The 23,058-nt window shown below is 37.5% G+C and overlaps 1 protein-coding gene and 1 non-coding gene across 2 annotated transcripts in view; one reads left to right on the top strand and one right to left on the bottom strand.

Annotated features, from left to right (window-relative positions):
* The window catches only part of Gorab (Golgin, RAB6 interacting), a 142,655-nt gene extending 120,029 nt beyond the window's left edge, over positions 1–22,626 (bottom strand). Inside the window, exon 1 of the mRNA XM_090390949.1 lies at positions 22,145–22,626. Within this exon, the coding sequence (XP_090247075.1) occupies positions 22,145–22,229 (85 nt within the window). The 5' untranslated portion in view covers positions 22,230–22,626. The remainder of the gene's footprint in view (positions 1–22,144) is intronic.
* On the top strand, positions 18,064–18,174 carry LOC150108718 (U6 spliceosomal RNA). The gene has a single exon (XR_016548171.1). It is a non-coding gene; the product is annotated as a U6 spliceosomal RNA (small nuclear RNA).
* Positions 22,627–23,058: the final 432 nt, after the last annotated feature.

The raw sequence follows: 23,058 nt of genomic DNA, 5'->3' as shown, positions 1-23,058 counted from the left end.
ATAGAGCAAAAGTATGCAGGCTCTGAAAAGTAGCAGATAGATGGGGAAAAAAATGACACATAATAGAAGCATATGAGTTTTATAGGATCAAAACTGAAAACTTTTTTTTAGTATATGGCAGGAAAGGAGAACAATGGGTCACCCATGGAAATTGTGTAAGATTTAGGAAGGGTGTTAAGACTAGATTTCTTGCATGGAGGTTGTGAATGGGTGGAATGGGTTTCGAAAGATAGTTCTGAGCACTTCATCAGTGAACAAGTTCAAAGAGTGAGATAATAGGTATTGCGTGAATAACGAATTTCCCACAATGAATATTCTGACTATATAGAGATACCCATATAATAATAATATTAATAATAATGTCCCAGAAAGAAAAGTAATCAGCAATTTCTTCTTAGACATTATGTGCAACTTATTTACTAAGGGCATCTCATGATTTCATAGGATATTACTGTACACTGATAACAAAAAGGTGAGGAGAATTTTAAGGACTGATGCTTATGTCAAGTCTCTCCAAATCAATGCTGTTATATGTACTGCCAAGGTATGAGGAGTTGAAATAGCAAGTAAGAATTATGAGTGGTATGTTGGCAGAGCTATGGGAGAAGGGGGGGGGGGGGATAAAGGGTGCAGTTTCTTAATGTACAAGATGCATTTGGAGACGGATGGAAATGTTCAAACCTGATGGACTGCATCACTTTTGTACAATACTTCTTACTTCTTCTGTTCACAAAGGAAGTAAGAGGTTATATAAAAGATCAGGAAGGTGGAAAGTGTGAAGCTCTATTACTTGTGAAAGGAGAGAAGAGTACTGTGAGAGATGAAGGTCAGAGAAAGGAATGCAAGCTGGACAGTGGGGTGGGTGTGATGAGATGGGGGGAGGATAGGGAGAATACTGAATAAGCTGAGGGGAGATCAGAAGCAGTAGTGATACACACATTCACGTGTGTGTGTGTGTGTCGAGACAGCCAGCACAGAAATGGCATGGTATGGCCTGGAATGTAAGGGGACTAGATCTCTTCTAATTCTTCCTATAATGGATTTTAGGCTAAGTGGCCTGTTCTGGTCTTATGCCATCAGTTTTTTGGTTTTCCAATTCTTCTTTTTCCATTTATTTTATATCCCCATAGTATTTTTGGCAGTCTGCTATTGTCCATTCGATTTAGAAGTTCCATCTGTTTTTGTTTGTATTTACTTATAGTAGTTAAATTGGTTTTGTATTATTATTTTATTATCATTTGACCTCCATGGATTAAGAGACTCATTGTGGGATGTACAATACTGCACACAGCACTCATCCAACCATGCCTTAAATTGATTCAATGTGTCTACATTCACAACACACTTAGGCAATGCATTCCACTCGCCAACCAAAGAACCTGCTCCTCACTCCTCTAATCACACCCTCCTTATACAGTTTCCAGTGATGGCATCTTGTTCTACCACCCTCTCCCATTTTAGGAAAAAATCTCTTCCATGTCAACCTGATAATAATCCATGACTAGTTAAAAGTCTCAATCATAAACCCCCCCCCTCTTCCTCCTATTCACGAGGCATTGCAACTTACATTCTCTCAATCTGTCCTTGTACTCCACATACTAAGGACCACAGACCACTGACCACCTTTGCGAATCTTCTCTGGACACTTTCTAACATATCCTCATCACCATAAAAACCTGGCAACCAAATCTGTGCACAATAATCCATATGAGGCCTGATCAAGGCTTATACAGTGACATCATAACCTCTCTATTTCTGCATGTCAGGGTCCTCCGAATCATTGCCATTATCCAATGTGACGTCTTCACAACCTGAGCAATGTCATCACATTTAAAGTTTTCCCACGAAGTGTATAATTTGCATTCCATCGTTGCTTACCAAATCTCAAACCTTACACTTTGCAACAATGAAATGACAGTTCCACTTACCTGTCATTCATGCAATCTATTCAAGTCCTCTTGTAAGGCCATAACATCTGCCTGACTCTGCATTGCTCTCCCCAATTTTGCATAATCTGCAAACAGCTGCATATCACTAGTTAAACTCATCCCAGTATCACTAATATACAAACTGAACAATTGTCCTAAAACTGACTCCAGCAGTACACCAGTAGTGAACTTCCTCTTTTTGGGATACTGCACCCCCCATATACAACTTTCTGATACCTATCTGACAGTCAGTCACTGATCCAACTCAGACATCTGTTATCCAAACCCATCTGTTTCAATTTATTTAAGTTTGTTGCATGGCAGTCTGTTGGATTTTGCAATAGGCAGTCTATTGCAAAATCCAAGTATACCACTGTATATGCATCTCCCCTGTCTAAGGTATTTGTCACCTTCTGATAGTACATAAGTAAATTTTGTAAAAGATGATCTCCCTTTAATAAATCCAAGCTCGTAACCACAGAAAAGAATGCTATCAACCCATTTCTGTATCCTACTTCTTGCCAATCTCTCCAGTATTTTCACCACAACTCTTATTAAATAGGCATGCCAATTCCTGGAATATTCCCTTAAGATATGTCACCAAATCCTATTGCCTTATTGACATTAAGGTTATTTATTACCTCAAATACCTCCTGCTCACTCACAATTAAGCCATCCTCTCCTATGTCCTCTGCACTTAAGTTCCTCATGATTCCATCCTGATCAGGACAAAACACCCTTATAAATTGATCACTGAATACCTAAACAATGTCTTCTCCAGCAGTTACCATTCCACCATTTTCATCCATTAACATCATTTTACGATGATCGTTCTTCTTTCTACTTGCCACATATCTAAAAAAACTCTCCACGAGTTTTTCTTTGCCTGATTTTCCAATTTCTGTTCATACTGCACTATTGTTTTCCCTTACTGAGTCACTCTCCTGGCTTGTTCTTTATAAGGGTGCAAAAATTAAGGATGTAAGTGAGTCTATTAGAGCACAAAAGCAGAGGGTAAAAGAAATGATAGTAGGTGCAGGAACGAATGATTTAAAAGGAGAAAAAATTGCTATGAGAGAGGACTTGAAGGAATTACTAGAGGTAGCAAAAGAAAAGAGTGAGAGAGTTACAATAGCGAGTCTGTTGCCATGGTATGACAGAGAAGAGTTGAGAAGGAGGGCCATAATTGCGAATGACTGTATGTGCAGGTTATGCAGGAGGAGTGGTGTAGAGTTTGTGGATGTGTGGAGTGAGTTTGATGGGCGAAAAGATTTATATATGATGGATGGTTTGCATCTGAATGGATTTGGTGTGCGGAGACTGGAAAAAGTGTTGTTGAATGAAGGGAAAGTGGATGTGCAGAATCAGGGAAACGAGAGTTATTAAGTGGGGGGGGGGTGGATATGCAGACTTGAATGTGTATAATATGCCTGAGCTAATACGAAGGACAACAAATCAGAACGGGATAGTTAGTATAAGGCATCAAGATAGGGATGGGACGAACGGGCTTCTGCATTTCATGTATACTAATGCCAGGAGTATTAGGGACAAGAAGGAAGAATTTTTGGCCTTAGTTGGCTCTTCCTGGCCACAGGTTATTGGCATTAGTGAAACATGGCTGACAGAAGATGATATAACTAGTGAGATAGAATGTGAGGGGTATAGTGTGTTCAGGAGGGATAGAGAGAATAAAACTGGGGGGAGGAGTATTATTAATGGTAGCTGATGAACTGCAGCCAAGGAGAATAGAAGTTGAACTGCAGGATAGTGAAAAGAGCTCATTTGAGGCTATTTGGTGTGAGATTGGGACTAGCAGAACAAAATATACAGTTGGGTGCTGTTATAGACCAGGTGATGGAATAGATGGTGGAGATAGTATGCATAAATAAATAGACGCTATGAGTGTAAGGAGGGTAATTATTATGGAGGATTTCAAGTATGGTAACACTGACTGGAAGGAGGAGAGGACACATGGGAGGAAAGAATTGGATTTTATGCAGTTATTAAGGGATACCTATCTGTGACAGCATGTAATGGAAAACACTAGGGGATTTGAGAGTGCTTGACCTAGTAATTGCACCTGAGAATTTGACTGTAGTGAATATGACCATGTTGCCACCAATTTGTGAGAGTGATCATAGGGTCTTGACCTGGGAGGTGGCTAAATGTGTGGAATTTCCAATTAAGACAGAGTACATGTGGAATTACCAGGCTGGTAAGTATGAAAAGCTCAGAAGATTGCTTGGTTCAGTGCCATGGCATGTAAAATTGCAAGGGCTGGATGTTGATAGTGCATGGGAGGTGATTAAGGACATCGTTTGCAGGAGGCAATGGCTGACTGTATACCTAGGGTTTGAATAGTAAATCAAGTAGGGGTTAAATGGATGAATAACACCATTAAGCTTGAGCTGCAAAAAAGGAAACAACTGTGGAGGGAATTTATGGAGAAAGGTGACCTGCAGGCACATGAATGATATAAAGCGCAGGCCAGAAGGGTAACGAGTGTGGTAAGAAAAGCAAAAACAGATTATGAAAGAGAATTAGCATGCAAGTTAAAGAGAATCCCAAACAGTTTTTTCGATATGTTGCAAGTAAAAGAAAAAATGTATATGGTAGAATGATTTTAAAGAATGCCGATGGTAGGAAGGTGGTTATCAGTTGATATAGTGGAATTACTGAGCAAGCACTTTACAAGAGTATATCATCCAGGTGGTAATATTGCAGGAATGAAGAAACCAACGGCTTATACGGGAATTGTGGTGAATGAAGTGGAGGTGAATAGTCAATTACAAAACCTTAATGTGAATACATCTGTGGGATTGGATGGTATACCAGCTCATGTCGTATGTGAAGCGACTAAAGAATTGTCAGTGCCCTTGACCGTTTTGTTTAATTTGAGTCTCGGGTCTGGGTCAGTCGTGAGAGGGTAGAAAAAGGGGAAAATAGTTCCACTGCATAAAGGAGGTTCCAAGACTGCTGCTGCAAATTACCAACTGATCAGCATATCAGGAGTCGTTGTCAAGGTCTTGGAAAAAGAAGTCAAGAGGAAAATACAGGAATGGATAAATGAAAATGGGATACTGTATGGGGACAGCATGGGTTTGTGAAGGGTAGATCATGCCTCAGTAACTTCCTCATGTTTTATAACACAGTGACAGCTGAACTGGATAAGGGTAATGGGTTTACAGTGATTCTGCTGGACCTTGTTAAGGCCTTGGACAGGATACCACATGGAATTCTAATCAGTAAACTGCAGCATATCGAGATGGATATAGGGTTGGTGAGATGGATAGCAGGGTGGTTGATGAAGAGATATCAGAGAGTAATTTATTCAGGAGTAGAGTCCAAAAGATAGCCTGTGACTAGGGGTGTGCTGCACGGTTCTGTTCTTGGACCACTACTCTTTAATTATTAAAAACAACACGTAAGTCCACAGTAATAACTTTAATTAATAAATAAGGTAGATATTTCGTACTAAAAATAATAGTACATCTTCAGTGTTACAAACAGATAGGAATAGAATATAGTAACGAATATTCGGTGGATCACCTATTAAAATACAATGTTGTCGCGAGCTAGGAAATGAAAGAAATTAATAAATAATTAATATTTAAGATAATTAGTTTTTTTAATGATTACATAAAATAAAAGTCTCCCAGATCTTCGAGAGAGAGGCAATCATTTCAATTTAAATTCGGTCGGTGTAAAAAAGCGTCACAACTTTCTTTAAAGAGGCGTTCATATTTGAACCTGCATCTATGAAGTAAAATAACTAAATGTAGGGGATTGGAACTTTATCCCACTGGATATTATGGGTAGTAGTAATACTGTGTTGTGCTATTACAACAAACCCCAGACTTCTGAGGTTTGTTGTAATCAATATAATATTGATGTTATTTAATTCTTTTTTCCACAGAATGGCCAGTTTGTCCAAAATAAGAAACATCGCATTCACAAGGAATTTTGTAAACGTCATTCAAAGACAGAGATGACAGTTTATCCTTTGTAGAAGGCAATATGGAAGAAATTTTGTTGATAGGAATATAAGTGAGAATCAATTGGTACTTTTTTAAAATTCTACCTATAGGATCTGAGATTCCTGGAATGTAGGGGATTGGAACTCTGCGAACTGTTGAAGAAGCCTTAGGTATTGGAACATAAGATTCAATTATCTGTAGGATTTGATTAGGGTGGTAATTATTAGATACCATTAACTTTTTAATGATGGAAAGTTCTTGTTGTAAGATTTCTGGAGAAGAGCAAACTTTATGTGCCCTATTAATTAGAAATTTAAGAATGGCAAATTTTTGAGATGTATGGTAAGCAGACATTTTATGAATGTATCTGCCAGTAAATGTGGGCTTTCAAAACACTTGTAGATAAGGTACCAGAAGAAGTTTGAGTAAGAAGGATGTCCAAAAATAATCAAGTACCAGAATTTTCCTTTTCCATGGTGAATTGGATACGAGGATGAAGGCTATTTATCTGTTGCAGAAAGGTGAAAAGCTCATCTTCAGTATGTGACCAAATGGCAAAAACATCATTGACATAATGATACCAAAGAGATGGTTGAGGGTGAATGGGTGAAAACATAGTCTCTTCGAATTGTTTCAAAAAAATAGTTAACCAAAGGTGGAGACAAAGGACTACCCATGGCAGTACCTTCAACTTGTTTGTAGAACTTGTTTTTTCAACTAAAATACCCTTTAAGGTTATTTTCGTTGGAAAAATAAGTTCTAAAACAAGTTCCAACTAAAGTTTATTTTAGCTGGAAAAACAAGTTCTACAAAGTACCAGAATTTTCCTTTTCCATGGTGAATTGGATACGAGAATGAAGGCTATTTATCTGTTGTAGAAAGGTGGTTATTTCAGTTGGTTATTATTTTAGTTGGAAAAACAAGTCCTAAAACAAGTTCCAACTAAAGGTTATTTTAGTTGGAAAAACAAGTTCTACAAACAAGTTGAAGGAACTGCCATAGGTAGTCCTTTGTCTCCACCTTTGGCTAACTATTTTTGGAAACAGTTCGAAGAGACTATGTTTTCATCCATTCACTCTCAACCATCTCTTTGGTATCATTATGTCAATGATGTTTTTGCCATTTGGTCACATACTGAAGATGAGCTTTCCACCTTTCTGCAACAGATAAATAGCCTTCATCCTCGTATCCAATTCACCATGGAAAAGGAAAATTCTGGTACTTTATCATCTACAAGCATGTTTTGAAAGCCCACATTTACTGGCAGATACATTCATAAAATGTCTGCTTACCATACATCTCAAAAATTTGCCATTCTTAAATCTCTAATTAATAGGGCACATAAAGTTTGCTCTTCTCCAGAAATCTTACAACAAGAACTTTCCATCATTAAAAAGTTAATGGTATCTAATAATTACCACCCTAATCAAATCCAACAGATAAATGAATCTTATGTTCCAATACCTAAGGCTTCTTCAACAGTTCGCAGAGTTCCAATCCCCTACATTCCAGGAATCTCAGATCCTATAGGTAGAATTTTAAAAAAGTACCAATTGATTCTCACTTATATTCCTATCAACAAAATTTCTTCCTTATTGCCTTCTACAAAGGATAAACTGTCATCTCTGTCTTTGGCTGCCGTCTACAAAATTCCTTGTGAATGCGATGTTTCTTATTTTGGACAAACTGGCCGTTCTGTGAAAAAAAGAATTAAAGAACATCTATATTATACTGATTACAACAAACCCCAGAAGTCTGGTCTAGCACAACACAGTATTACCACTACCCATAATATCCAGTGGGATAAAGCTATTCTACTTCATAGATGCAGGTTCAAATATGAACGCCTCTTTAAAGAAAGCTGTGAAGCTTTTTTAAACCGACCGAATTTAAATCGAAATGATTGCCTCTCTCTCTCTCTTTCTCTCTCTCGAAGATCTGGGAGACTTTTATTTTATGTATTCATTAAAAAAACTAATTATCTTAAATATTAATTATTTATTAATTTCTTTCATTTCCTAGCTCGTGACAACATTGTATTTTAATAGGTGATCCACTGAATATTCATTACTGTATTCTATTCCTATCTGTTTGTAACACTGAAGATGTACTATTATTTTTAGTACGAAATATCGACCTTATTTATTAATTAAAGTTATTACTGTGGACTTATGTGTTGTTTTTAATAATTATACAATGCCACAGGTCCCTCTAGAAATAAGAATCACTACTCTTTACTTTGTTCATTAACGATATAGGATCTGAGAGGAACTGATAATTTGTTTGCTGATGATGCAAAGTTAGGTAGAGCACCACATGATGTCAAAATTTTGCAGAATAATTTGGATAGTTTGGAGGACTGGGTTAAGGAGAATGGATGTCAATTTAATGTGGCAAAATGTAAGGTTATGCATTTTGGGGTGAAAAGATTAGCAGCAGTATATCACATTGGTGGAACCGTACTCCAGGAGATTGATGAGGCCAGGGATTTGGGAGTGTTGGTGGATAGGGAGTTGAAGTTTAGGGGGCACATCGCAAAAGTTGCTAAATCAGCTCATGAAATCACTTGGTTACTGAAGAATACTTTGACGAGCAGAGACAAGCAAGTTATTGTTCCTCTGTATCGAGCCTTGATAAGACCCCATCTTGACTACTGTACCAAGATTTGGGCACCAGGGTTTCTTCTTGATGGGGAGGAGGTGGAGAGGATCCAGAGGCGAGTGACCAAGATGATAGCAGGTCTATGGAATAAACCTTATGAGAACAGGTTGAAGATTTGCGGGTTGCAGAAATTGGTTGATAGGTGGAAAAGGGATGATATGATTGAGACATTCAAATTACTGAAGGGTTTCTATAAGATTAATTCAGAGGATATTTTTGAGAACAGGACTGGTGGTGGGAGGACTAGAGGCCATCCATGGAAATAGGGCAAGAGTGTGGTTAGCAAGGGTGTTAGAGCTAGGTTTTTTACTTAGAGAGTGGTGAATGAGTGGAATAAGCTACTAGAGTCTGTTGTGGGTGCCATGACTGTGAATGAGTTCAAGGCGAGGTATGACAGATACTGTGTGAATGTCGAATAGTTGTTCTTGACATAATGTTAGGGCCTCTCTCGATGAGTCTAAGGATTCCTTGGAGTTGCCCCTAATAATAATAATAATAATGATCTTCATGTAACTGATTATTACCATTATTCATCTTCTACTGCCTCCAAAGTACCTTCTTCCAGATTTTATGCTTAAGCTCCTCATTCATCCATTTTACACCTACCTTATTCAGCCTTTTGGCCTTCGAAATACATTAACACGTTGATGCTGTTATGTATTTCTTTGTCAGTTCCCAAGCATTTCTTTATCATTCACATATTTCCTTACCACTCAACTCCTCATTCCATGCTATAGCTTCAAGCTGTCTCCTAGGCTTGTCTTAATCACTATAATTCCACATATAGCGACAACCGATGTGATCATTCATGATCACGCTCACTAAACTGGAAGAAAGTGAAAATGAAAGACAGATCTAGGAGTGATGGTGCACCTGAAATTCAGGGACCACATTGCAAAATTTGTGAACATGTCACATTGAATAATTGCAATAATGCAGAGGACCCTGACATGCAGAAATAGAGAGGTTTTGATGTCATTGTATAAGCCCTTGATCAGGCCTCATATGGATTATTGTGCACAGATTTGGTTGCCTGGTTTTCATGGTGATGAGGACATGCTGGAAAGGATACAGAGAAGATTCACAATGGTAGCCAGTGGTCTTTGGAATGTGGAGTACAAGGACAGATTGAGAGAATGTAAGTTGCAGAGTCTCATGAATATAGAGGAAAGGGAGAAATATGATTGAAACATATAAGCTAATCAGAAGTTGTTGTTGGGTCAACATGGAGGAGATTTTTCATAGAATCAAAGGGGGAGGGGTAGAACAAGAGGCCACTGCTGGAAACTGTATAAGGAGAGTGTGAACAGGGAAGTGAGGAGTAGATTTTTGGCATGGAGAGTGGTTGGTGAATGGAATGCATTGCCTGAGCGTATTGTGAACATAGACGCATTGAATCAATTTAAGGTATGGTTGGATGAACACTGTGTGCAATACTGTACCTCCCAAGATGAGTCTCTGAATCCATGGAGATCAGATGTTAGTGATAATAATAATAAAATGAGTTTAAACAGCACATTATTCTAGTGTGTTTTTGTACCAGGGATGGCTTAAATTATTATTAACACCAGACCTCCATGCAGTCAAGACTCATTACAAGGAGATTTTTTATAGTGTTATACACAAAGCCCATCAAACCCTGCTTTAAATTCATTCAGTGCATCACCACAATGCCAGGCAACTCATTCCACACACCAACAACTCTCCATGCAAAGAACCTGCTCTTTATGTCCCAGCTCACATCCTCCTTTCTTACATATTAATCTGGTAACAACCCTTTACCAACTTAATTGCCTCAATCATATCCTCTCTCTTCTGCCTATTTACAAGGTTTTGCAAACTGAATTCTCTCAATCTGTCTTCATATGCCAAAGACCATTTACCATCTTAGTCAGTCTTCTTTGGAGTCTTTCCGATATATCCTCATCACCATGACAACCAGGGGAACAAATTTCTATGCAATAATCCTCATGTGAACCCTGATCAAGGCCTTATAAAATGGAACCAGAACCTCTTTATATCTGCACATTAAGATCCTCCTCATTACTGCCATTATCTGATGTGTAAACTACACAATTTGTGCAATGTATCTTCTGAATTTCAGATTCTTTTCCACAATTACTCCAAGGTCTCTTGTCTCCTCAACTTCTTCCAAAATTTTCCATTAAGTGTATAGTACGCATCCAATTGTTGCCTACCATATTTCAGAACCTTACACTTTGTAACGCTGAACTAACATTCCATACTGTTGCCCGTTCATACAATCTATTGAAGTCCTTATGTAGGGCCACAACAACTGCTTGATTCATCATCACTTTCCCCAGTTTTGCATCATATGCAAACAGTGTATATCATCAGTTAAACTCATTCCAATATCATTAATATATAAATTAAATAAAAATTATTTCGAAACAGACCACCAGTGACTTTACTCTTCTGGGATACTTGCTGATACCTATCTCAGAGCGAGTGGCCTATCCAACTCGCAAATCTATCATCCAGTTCTATCTGCTTCAGTTTAGTTACTAAATTGTGGTGGCAATCTATCAAAAGTCTTTGCACATGTAGTGGTAGTGGTATGCTTAAATTTTGCAATCTCCCTTGCCCAAAACATTTGTCACCTTGTTATAAGTATATAAGCAAGTTGATAACACATGACCTCGCTTTAACAAACCCATCCTGACAAGCACAAAGAATATGAGTGTCATCAACCCAATTTTGTATCTAATCTCTAACCAATATCTTAAACACAACCCCAGGCATACAGATTAGCCTATAACTTGTAGCCTTATCACCATGTTTGTGAAGTGGAACAATTTTACTTCCTTCCACTCCTTTGGGACTTGTGCTGTTGCAAGACTCTTGTTAAACAGGTAGGCCAACGCTGATGCTAACTCCTTGGAATATTTCCTTAAGACACACAGTGATATGTCATGAAATCCTATTGCCTTCTTGATATACTTAACTCCTCATAAACCTCTTGCTTGATAACCATTAAGTCTTGTCTCATTTCATTCATTACACTTAAGCTTCTGATTTCACACTGAGGATGAAACATCCTGATGAACTGCTCACTGAATACCTCAACTACTTCCTCTGCATCAATCTCTCGCTTTTCATCCATTAACATCATCTTACTATAATCATTCTTCTTTCAATTTTCCATGTATCGAAAAACTCCAAGTGTTTTTCTTGGACTGATTTATTTCTGTTCATGCTGATCAAGGCCTTATAAAATTGAACCAGAACCTCTTTATTTCTGCACATTAATGTCCTCTGTGTTATTGTCATTATCCAATTTGATGACTTCACAACTTGTGCAATGTAACCTCTGAATTTAAGATTGTTTTCTGCTTTTGCTGTCCTTACTTTTATAGAGACCACTTTTATGCAAGATGGAGTACCTCCCCACGTTGCATGACAGTTACAGCAGCTTCTACATTTTTGGTTATGTTACTTGAAGGGCATTGTCTATTGTGGCAGAGTCTCGAACTTGACAACCTTAAAGGGCAATGTATCACAGACTATGGCAAACACTCCTACAGGCAGGTTATGTTCTGCTGTTGAGAATGCTGTGTGCAAGGTGCAATTTCTTGTCTATAAGAATGGTAGCCACCACATTGAATCATGCCCTCTTTTGTATGGGTGAACTCAATGTGCTCGAGTTGTGCAACAGGTTTGTGACAACATTTAAAGTGCAGTAACTGTAATACCATACTTACATAATTACTGTGCTAAATTAAATTGATATTAAATTTATAAAAATCAAGTGGATATTAGATCCAGCATTATTTCAAAGCCGAATGTAGAAACTATGAAAGTTTCGTAAAAGTAAGTTGACAGGAGAGCTTACAGCAATATGCCCACTGGCATTTATGAGTTGCCCCAGCATGGACCACCTTAGAAAACAAACACACTGCCCAGGCATGCATATATTTGCTTTCTAATTTGGTCCATGTTTTAGGATTCACTGGCCTGACAGCTATTTCGAACTGGTTGGTTCATCTTTAGAGACCAGGCAGATACTTAGGTAATGCTCTCTAAAAATTAAGCGATCCCACCAAACCACTCCCTACGAGTGACCGAAAAATTGTCCAACTCAGCGTTAGTTCTACTCAGTGACAGGCTCACCCTACCACTGAACAGAACTGCTCATATCTGGAGGCAAAGCATCCACCGACAAAGACCAAAATGGGCATTTTGCTGGAGACTCAAGTTGCTCTCAAGGCAACCCCCCCCCAAAAATCTTAAGCTCCCCCCCCCCTCACCAGGAGCTAGACTTTGGAGAAAACTTAAGAGAGCAAAAATCCCCTTGCAATAATAAGGAACTTGAAATGTCAGAAAGTGTATTTTTCATAAGCGAACTCTTTGTCGGTGTGTAAAAGTATTTACTAAAATAAAGAACCAAAAGTCTTCACTTCACTGATGCAAAATTTATAAAAATCAAGTGGATATTAGATCCAGCATTATTTCAAAGCCGAATGCAGAAACAAAGAATGTTAAATAATGCTGGATCTAATACCCACTTGATTTTTATAAATTTTGCATCACCAAAGTGAAGATTTTGGCTCTTTATTTTAGTAAATATTTTTATGCACCGACAAAGAGTTCGCTTATGAAACATACACCTTCCGACATTTCAAGTTTCTTAGTATTGCAAGAGGGTTTCTGCTTTTTTAAGGTTTCTTCTAAGTCTAGCTCCCGGTGGAGGGGGGGGGGCTTAAGATTTTTTTTGGGGGGGTTGCCTTGAGAGCAACTTGAGTCTCCAGGGAAAGTGTTTTCCGGCATGACCCATGTGGGTCTTTGTCAGTGGATGCTTTGCCCTCAAATATGAGCGGTTCTGCTCAGTGGTAGGGTGAGCCTGTCACTGAGTAGAACCAACGCTGAGTTGGATGATCTTTCGGTCACTCGTAGGGAGTAGTCTAGGGGATCGCCTAATTTTTAGAGAGCATTACCTATGTATCTGCCTGGTCTCTGAAGATGAACCAACCAGTTCGAAACAGTTATCAGACCAGTGAAACCTAAAACATGGACCAAATTAGAATGCAAATATATGCACGTCTGGGCAGCATGATTATTTTCTAAGATGGTCCATGCTGGGCCAACTCGTAAATGCCAGTGGGCATATTCCCGTAAGCTCTCTGGTCAACTTACTTTTATGAAACTTTCATAGTTTCTACATTCAGCTTTGAAATAATGCTGGATCTAATATCCACTTGATTTTTATAAATTTTGCATTGCCGAAGTGAAGGATTTTGGCTCTTTATTTTAGTTGATATTAAATGTTTTACTGCTGTGTTATAAGAGCAACACATAAAGGTAATCTTTCATTTCAGTTTAGTCTTTGTTATTCATTTGTCTGTCTATTTTAATGCTTTTTTTACACTACCATAATCCCACTATTGGCAAATTCCCCCCCACACACACACACAATCCTTCTTTCCATGTCTTGATCAATCTCCTTGCCAAATTTGTTGACATTTTGGTTAAATCGAGTTACATAAGGCTCTGAACAGGGGGAAGTGTAATTATGGCCACCCTATATATTAAAAAACAGAAGTGATATAGATCCTTGCCATACTCATTTTAATATGCCCTTCCATTCTGATATTTGTTCTGATTTGATTGATATTTTATTGCCTGTGTATATTTCTTGAATAGACTAAGTGCTGGTTTGGTATATGTAGATCAATGAAAAATTTAAATAATTCTTGTCTATTAATTTTATCAAGTGCTTTTTCATAATCAATGAAGGCCATGTGTGTTTCTTTTTGAAATTCTCTTCCCTTTTTGCTTAATAATTTTAGAGTAAAAATTGAGTCTATACAAGATTTGCCTTTTCAGAATTCATTCTATTCTTCCAGTAGTTTGTGATCTACAATAATGTTTAGTTTCTCTTTTAATATTCCTGCATATATTTTATACCCTGCATTTAGCAGACTAATTTCCCTATAGTTATTGCTGTCATCTTTATTTCCTGTTTTAATAAATTAGGATAACATTCTTTTTCCTAAGATTTGAGTTTTTACAGAAATCCATGTCGTGTTAAAGAATTTCTGAAGTCTTTCATTAAATTTTTCACCTATATTTTTATACAGTTCCATGTTTATATTGTGTTCTCCTGGCGTTTTCCTATTTATTATTATTATCATTATTATTCCAAGACCCCATGGAGTCAAAGACTCATCTAGGAGGTCCTTTTATCATACACACACAGAGCTCATCATACCATGCCTTAAACACACTCAAATTCTCTGCAGACACCACACTCTCAGGCAAGGCATTCCAATCATTCACAATTCTGCATGCAAAAAAACCTGCTTCTCACATCCTCCTCATACAGCTTCCAGGGATGGCTTCTGGTTCTCCCCTTATCTCTCCACTGTTTTCTGTAGAACCTCTCCACATGGATCCTATAACAACCCCTTACTAACTTGTAGGCCTCTATCATATCTAAGCTCTTCCTCCTATCCACTAGACTCTGTAAATTGCATCTTCTCAACTTTTCATTATTCGACATTCCAGAGGTCAGAAATTAACTTAGTCAGTTGCCTCTGGACCCTTTCCAACATCTCTTTGTCCTTTTGAAAACCAGGTGACCATATCTGTTCACCAGGTGATCATATGCGTGGCCTAATCAAAGCCTTATACAATGGAACAAGAATCTCCCTACTTCTACAAGTCAGTGTCCTCCACATCATTACCAGAAGTCTTTGTATTGTCCTCACAATTTTGGCATTGCGTCCCCTAAATTTCAGATCCTTATCCACTATCACCCCAAGATTTCTTATTTCCTCCACCTCTGATAATATATCCCCACCAAGCATAAATTCTACATCCCATCTTTGTTTCCCAAAGTTTAAAACCTTATATTTTGCAACAATGAACTCGCATTCCAATTCACTCAATTTATTCAAGTCTTCTTGTAAGGCCACAACATCTTCTCTACTGTTCATAGTTTGCCCCAACTTTGCATCATCTGCAAACAACTGAATATCTCCATCCAAATCTTTGCCAATATCATTAACATTAGGAATGGAAGGAGGGCAAGATTGTGCCCTCCTTCCACTCCTATTTAAAAAAGGAGTGGAAGGAGGGCACAATCTTGCCCTCCTTCCACTCCTTTTTTAAATAACAAAACCTGTGGAGCGATCATAATTAAAAGAAACACACGTATTAACCACAGTGAAAATTATTTAATTGTAAATATTTCATCCTAAGTATCTTAGGACATCATCGGTACAGTAGTTTAAAACAATAATAGAAATAACATACAGTTAGGGCGCATGATTACAATAGAATCTCATTAAACATGCATAACGTGCTACAGAAGTTTAAAAAAAAATTATTTAACACAATTTTGTATGACAATTTCCCATACTTTAGGAATAGTAAGAATGTCGTTGCGGTTTAAGTTTGGTCTGTGTAGTAGGGCTTCAGAACTTTCTTTGTATAAACATTCGTGTTTATATAAAGATCTATGTAAAAGTTTAGACTTTTCCCAATGGATCCTATGGTTTGGATTTTCGATTCCGTGTTGAGAGAGGCCAGATTTCTGTGGTTTAAAAAGACGAATGTGGTCTTCATGTTCCGAGATGCGTTTCTGAACAGACCTACCTGTCTGTCCAAAGTAAGATAATTTGCATGAGCATGGAATCTCATAAACACCAGGCAACATCAAAGGTGATAGTTTGTCCTTAGGAGAAGGTAACAAGTTGTAAATTTGGTTGATAGGTTTGTAAGTAGTGGCAAAATTGTATTTCTTCATAATTTTAGAAAGGCGTTCGGAGATGCCTTTAACGTAAGATATGGGAATCCTATGGACCTCTTCCTGTCTGGTTTGATGTGTGGAGAAGCGACTGATGATTTTTTGAGTTGTTTTAGGATTATATCCATTTAGGATGGCTGTATTTTTGATTACTTCTAATTCCTGGTTTAAAGATTATTCAGAGGAGCAGAATTTGTGTGCTCTGGAAACTAGTGATTTAATAATGCCAGTTTTCTGAGATGGATGATGAGCAGAAGAATTGTGAATGTTGCAACCTGGGAATGTAAGCTTGCGAAAGACAGACGTGGCGATGGAACCGTCTTCTTTTCTTTGGATGTGTAAATCCAAAAAGGAGATACCCTGTCGAGATTCTTTTTCTTTATAAAGTAAGTTATTAATGATAAGAAATTATATTCTTATTTTAATTCTATACCCAAGATGAAATTCATTTCCTTTTCAGGTGAATTTCATTGCATGGCATCAGACCACTGTTCCACTAATATTGGAGCCCCAAAGTGGCTTGACAAAGTTCCATGTTAGGTCTCTAAAGCAGGGTTTTATGGACAATGCAAAGCTTGCCTATAGTATGAATGTGTAGGTTTTTGAAACCTTATGTAGGTGAAAGCCACATAAAAAAAAAAAAAAAAGTGTATACAAACCAAACTTTGCATGCAAAGTATCTTCATGACTAGTCTTCTTGTATATAGAGACTATTGACTTCACATCAGTTGCCTCAGTATCTATAATGTAAACACACACTTTCTTTTGAACATATGTATCGTTATGTATTATGGGAAGGTATTATGACCACTATTTAGACTGATTTTTTGACCCTTATTGAGGTCTCATCAATGAGAACCAGACCCTGAAAGATACAAAGTCAATGGAGAAGGCATATATTTCCTACTTTTTATACATCCCCAAAACAGATCCCTGCTGCATAATGCTACTGACTTTCCTCATTTTGATACCATGTCTCGATAGACAACTTATTGATATCTGACAGCCAGTCACCTATCCAACTCAGTAATCTAGCATCTATCCTCATTTGTGCTAATTTAATTATTAACTTGTTATATGGCAGTCTATTATCATCCGAATCCTGTATCCTAGCTTCCACCAGCCTTTTCAACATCTTAACTTTACACAAATCCAGATACACAGTTCAGCCTAAAATTTGTATCCTCAGTCTTATTACCTTTGTGAAGTAGAACAATTTTATCTTCTTTCTGCTCCTTTGGGACTTGTACTGTTGCAAAATTCTTGTTATGCAGGTATGCCATAGTTACTGTTAACTCCTTGGATGTCTTAAATCAATGTTCCAAGGAACATTGATTTAAAACATGCAGTAATATATTATCAAGTTCTAATTAAGTAGAAAAGTTGATGTTATTGGCATCGAGTTTTCTATTTAATTCCTTATATACTTCTTACTTGTTTACCATCGGTCAGTCTTCTACCATTCCCATTATATGCAAGCTTCTTATGCTATCACACTTATGAGGATACGCTTGTTGAATACCTCGACTCTATATATCATCTGCAGCAGTTACCAGTCTGTTATTTTTGTGCATCATCACCATCATCTTTCCATAATCATTATTTTTTCTGCTCGCCACATATTGAAAGAACTGCAGTATTTTTCTTGGCCAAACTGGTTAAATTTAGTTCATGCTGTATTTTTGCTGTCCTTACCAACAAAACAATATTTGTTTTGTATTCAGTATATGTACTGACTTGTTTCGTCAGTACATATACTGAAATTGGAACGATACAGAGAAGATTAGCATGGCCCCTGCACAAGGATGATATGCAAATTCGTGAAGTATTCCACATTTTTTACCAGCCTGGTTGGCCGAGTGGTTAGCATATCCACTCTACAGCCAAAAGGTTGTGGGGTCAAATCCTGCTGTGGGCATGGATGTTTGTGATTGTCTGTGGAAATACTAGTAGTGGTGGTGGTGGGCGGTAGATGCGTTGGTGTAGTTGCAGTTGGTGGATTGTGAGTGGTGGAGACAGTCGCAGTGTAGGTGCCCTCCCTCGATGAGTCCTTGGACACGTGACATTATTATTATTATGTGACACGTAATAATAATAATAATAATAATAAAATCATCTGCTTGGCCTGCTTCATACAACTGATTATTACCAGTATTTAACTTGTGCTGCCTCCACAGTTCTTTTTGAAGATTACTTACTTAATCTCTTCATTCATCTATTTTACACATACCTTATTTAGTCCTTTGACTTTCAGAATACATTCACATATTGCAGCTAAATAGAATAGTTCTTAACCACTTCCCAAGCAGCATTCATCTCCTTTCTGAGGAGTACAAAAACAAATTACCAAACAGCAACAATTTGGTATAATAGTGGGACTAGTTTAAAATAATTGTAACAGACAACAACACAAGGAACTAAAGTTCTAATTGGCACCATCCATTGTTGGATAAAGAAAGAGAGAGAAAAAAAAAAAGCATTAATTTGATCTTAACGACTGTGTCTCAGATTTTTGGTAAATTAATACAGCCATACTTGTTGAAGTTTGGAGAAGTTTTAACATTGCTGCTGATTCCTGGTCCCCCAAAAAACTGATAACAAACTTAGGTATTTTTGTGTAAAAACACCCAGAATATATCGAGCCCCTTAAAATTCAGAAACAGGATACACTCCATTCAATTTTGGATAGTATAAAAAGTCCTCTATACAAACTTGCTAAACAATTAGCCAAATTACTACCCCCACCCCATCACAAGTAATTATGTTAGTGGAAATGTGTGAGGAGAAGGAGTGCAATTTGTTAATGTGTGGAATAAGTTTGAAGGATGAAGTGAACTGTTTGATGGACTGCGTTTGAGTAGCTTTGGTGTGAGTTGCTTAGAGAGACTGCTGCCTGGAAGGTAGAGAAGTGCGTGCAGAGAATGAATCGGATCAAGTGGGAAGCAATGTGGAAAAACAGAAGAGTAAGGCAGGAGAGATTGAAGAGGTGGTTATAAATGAAGAAGTGAGTGGCATGAGTATGAGAAATAATGAGAAAACAGGTGTGCAAGATAGACAGGATAACAGGGAGGCTCTGGGTGAACAGGGGAACACAAAGTGAGAAAGGTTGATGTACCAAAAGGATATGAATGCATGTATTGACAAAAAGGGACAAAAAGACAAAAACCTAGGAAAATAACTGAATTGAATTGAATTGAATCAAGGGAAAACAGTTGGATTTGAAGAAGATTCTAAGATGAATAAGGAGAAAAAGAAATGGCTCGAGTTAAGCATGGAAAAGTCACATCAAATAAATGATGTCAGTGAAACTAGCTATAGATTCAGGAATAAGCTGCTAGTATTTTTTGTCTGTAAACTGCATGTGTTCTGAAGGGCCGATTTGTCTGTATGCGGGATGAAAAACCCGTGTTTCCAGGAGAAAAAACCCTGCTACCTTCGTATGAGATCGGCTAACTCACCTTCAATTGAAAAAGTCCATATAAAGATTCCTCCCGTCACGACGAGAACCGAACTTAGACCTTTTCCAATTAAAGGACGCAACGTACCATCGTTCTTCCAATTGTGCTACGGAGGCACTTAAAAAATTTATTACAAGAGTCAGAAGGTTAAATAAGGTAGGTATGAAATGGATGAATGAAGAGATTAAGCAACAATACAGAGAAAAAAGGCATTATGGAGGCAGCATAAGAGAAGTGGCAATAACCAATTCCCTGAGGATTACAAAGACCAGGCAAGGAGAGTGACTTGGTTGGTAAGGGTAGCAAAAGTGAAGTATGAGCAGCAGTTAGCTAATGAAGCCAAAATGAATCTTAGGGAGTTCTTTCAATATATAGCCAGCAAAAAAAAAAAAAGAATGATTATGGAAGGATGACACTGATTGGAGAAAATGGTTTAAGGACAACTGTTGCAGAAGATATAGTGGAGATATTTAATGAGCAGTTCATAGAGGTCTTTCATTCTTGTGAATATGTCTTCATGGAGAGATTGAGAGCAGTTGATGATAGAGAGGAGAGACTGACTGTAAATAAGCAAAAGGTGTATGGGGAATTGAGCAAACTTCATGTTAATAATGTGGGACTTGGTAATATATCACTACGTATTCTGAAGGAATGTGCCAGGGAGTTGACATCTACCTTGACATATTTTTTTAATATGAATCTTGCACTGGTGAAGTTCCAAAGGAGTGGAATTAATTAAAAGAAGCACACATATTAACCACAGTGAAAATTATTTAATTGTAAATATTTCATCCTATGTATCTTAGGACATCATCAGTACAGTCTCTATACATAATTGACATTAAATCCTTGTGGTTGTATTTAAAGTGTTTTAGGAAATTATCTTTCAATAGTTGCATAAATTCAGTTTCTTTTTTCCACATGTCATTTCTTCCTTCTAATTTATATCATCATAGGCAGAGTTCATCACAATTACTTGCTCTGTGTTCACTGAATTAACTTACTGATACATGTCATCTATCTCTCTTTGCACTCCCTAAGTTTACAGCATACAGCAGCCAACTATATATTTTGGCCTGCTGGCATTTTAAACCAGACAGCCTCTTCCTCAATCTAACCTTTCTGCTGAATTATTAATTGCAATTCTTTGAATATCATCTGCAATATTCCTCATTCTCTCTATTCTCCATTAAAATACAACATTCCTTACACTCAGTCTCTATTTTTCTTCATCAGCCATGTTTATAATGCCTGTCTTTGGCCAAGTAATGTGAAAACTTACCCTTGTTTTAGATTATTATTTGACATTTGTATGCATGCAATACAATATCCCTTCAGGCTCACAAGTATCTCATTTTAAATGACTGTCCCATTCTCATATTACACCTAAGACACCACAATCAGCATTCTTTGATCTTTAACATTTGCACACTCATCTGTATCCCCCTCCCTCCACCAAACAGCCCTAGTTTTCCTAATTTTGCACTTCCATTCACTTTCTCTCAATGTACCACTTTTTATCACACAGCTAACTCTGAAACTCATTCAAGTGCTATCCAACATCCATATAAATCCTTTCTTCCATCAAATTTATTCCATACATCTCAAAACTTCACACGCCATTCCTCCTACACAATCTGTGTAGGAGGAATGGCATGTAACCATTACCTATCTACTCTATTCGCAATAGACATTACTTTGTTATTCATTTCACTTCTTTCAGTAACTCTGCATACCCTCATACATTCCCCACTTGTCACTCACATATACCAAACTTTTAACTCTTTCACTTCCCTCTTCCAACAGTATCACTGGTATCTTTGATCTTCGCAACAGGGAAAAATACTATCATCAGGCATTTAAACTATCAATTTTAATGGAATTGCTATACAATATGCCAGCCTGGCTGGCCGAGTGGTTAGCATATCCGCTCTCCAGCCAAAAGGCTGCGGGTTCAAATACCACCGTGGGCTGTTTGTGATTGTCTGTGGAAATACTAGTGGTGTTGGTAGATGGCATTGGTGTACTTGCGGTCAGTTGGTTGAATGAGTGGTGGAGACAGTTGTAGAGCAGGTGCCCTGCTTGGATGAGTCTTTGGCCTTCCTGGAGGTGTCAAATAATAATAATAATATTGTTGATCGATTATATGTGCAAAGTTTCGGATAGACCATTCCCTCTTCCCATGTAAAAATATTCTGTTTTCTTATCGAGTTAATAGAATAGCCAAAAAACTTAAAAAACAGTCCACCAGATATACGAAATCACGCGGGACCACAATCTGTAAATGGTTTTTTTAATTAGTTGTTTTATAAATTTTCGTAATATTTGTAACCACTGTTTAAACAAACTTACCATGAAGTGTATTCGTTTTTTTCAAGCACTGAACACGCTGGATATCTTCATCAGTAAACCCAGTCCATCCTCTCTCCCTAGCCATTACAAATAAATTGATTTTTAAAAAATCGATAATGGAAAAGTGAGTGCAATAAATTCAAAATAGTTAACAAAAATCACTCCAGGAAGACATACTAATTCTTTGTATAATGTCAGTAAACGAAATAAGCTTAAATATTACACTCTTCACACCCACACGCGTGTAGCACACATACCGCTCACCATTCCCCGTTTTAGAAGCTCGGTAACGTCGTCTAGAACACAAAACTTATTCTTTATTGACAGTGTTGTCTTCACATTGATTGGTATTAACAAAAGCCATATTCCTAGGTTCTGAGAATTTTTATGTAAAACATATACAGTTCATTTCGAAGAGTTAATTTGTTATTACATCATACTTTCAACTCAGTGTGTATTATAACGATTGCTTTTTTTTTTTAACTCGCCCATACTTCATTTTATAGCGATGCGAATATTTCCACGATACTGGCGCCACATTCTCGCCGCTATTCATGATATTTTCAACTACTTTATATAATTGCTTCTACTGACAACGAATGCGATCATGAAAGTAATCACCTTCTGACTGTGTACTTCCGCGATGAGTCTTTTAAGTCCATGAAAAAAATCAAAGAAATCCACTAACGCCTTTTATTTTCATATAAGAAATATGTGAAGCAATTAGCTCTATCTTACTTTGGAGACTGAGGGGGAAGTTCGATCTCCACCGGTAGCCAATCGGAGACAGCTGGCACATAACTATCACTAATTATAAAAGGCATCCAAATGAAAAGACGGCTGACAAATTCCACCACCCTCTTAGTCACTAATCCTAACAACATATATTTATTCTCTGAGGTAGTATGTGTTCT

This window comes from Typopeltis vanoorti, chromosome 3 (assembly GCF_054136105.1).
Source record: "Typopeltis vanoorti isolate ZY-2024b chromosome 3, IOZ_Tvanoo_1.0, whole genome shotgun sequence".
Classification (NCBI taxonomy): Eukaryota; Metazoa; Arthropoda; class Arachnida; order Uropygi; family Thelyphonidae; genus Typopeltis; species Typopeltis vanoorti.
This window is presented reverse-complemented; position numbering and strand designations above follow the sequence as displayed.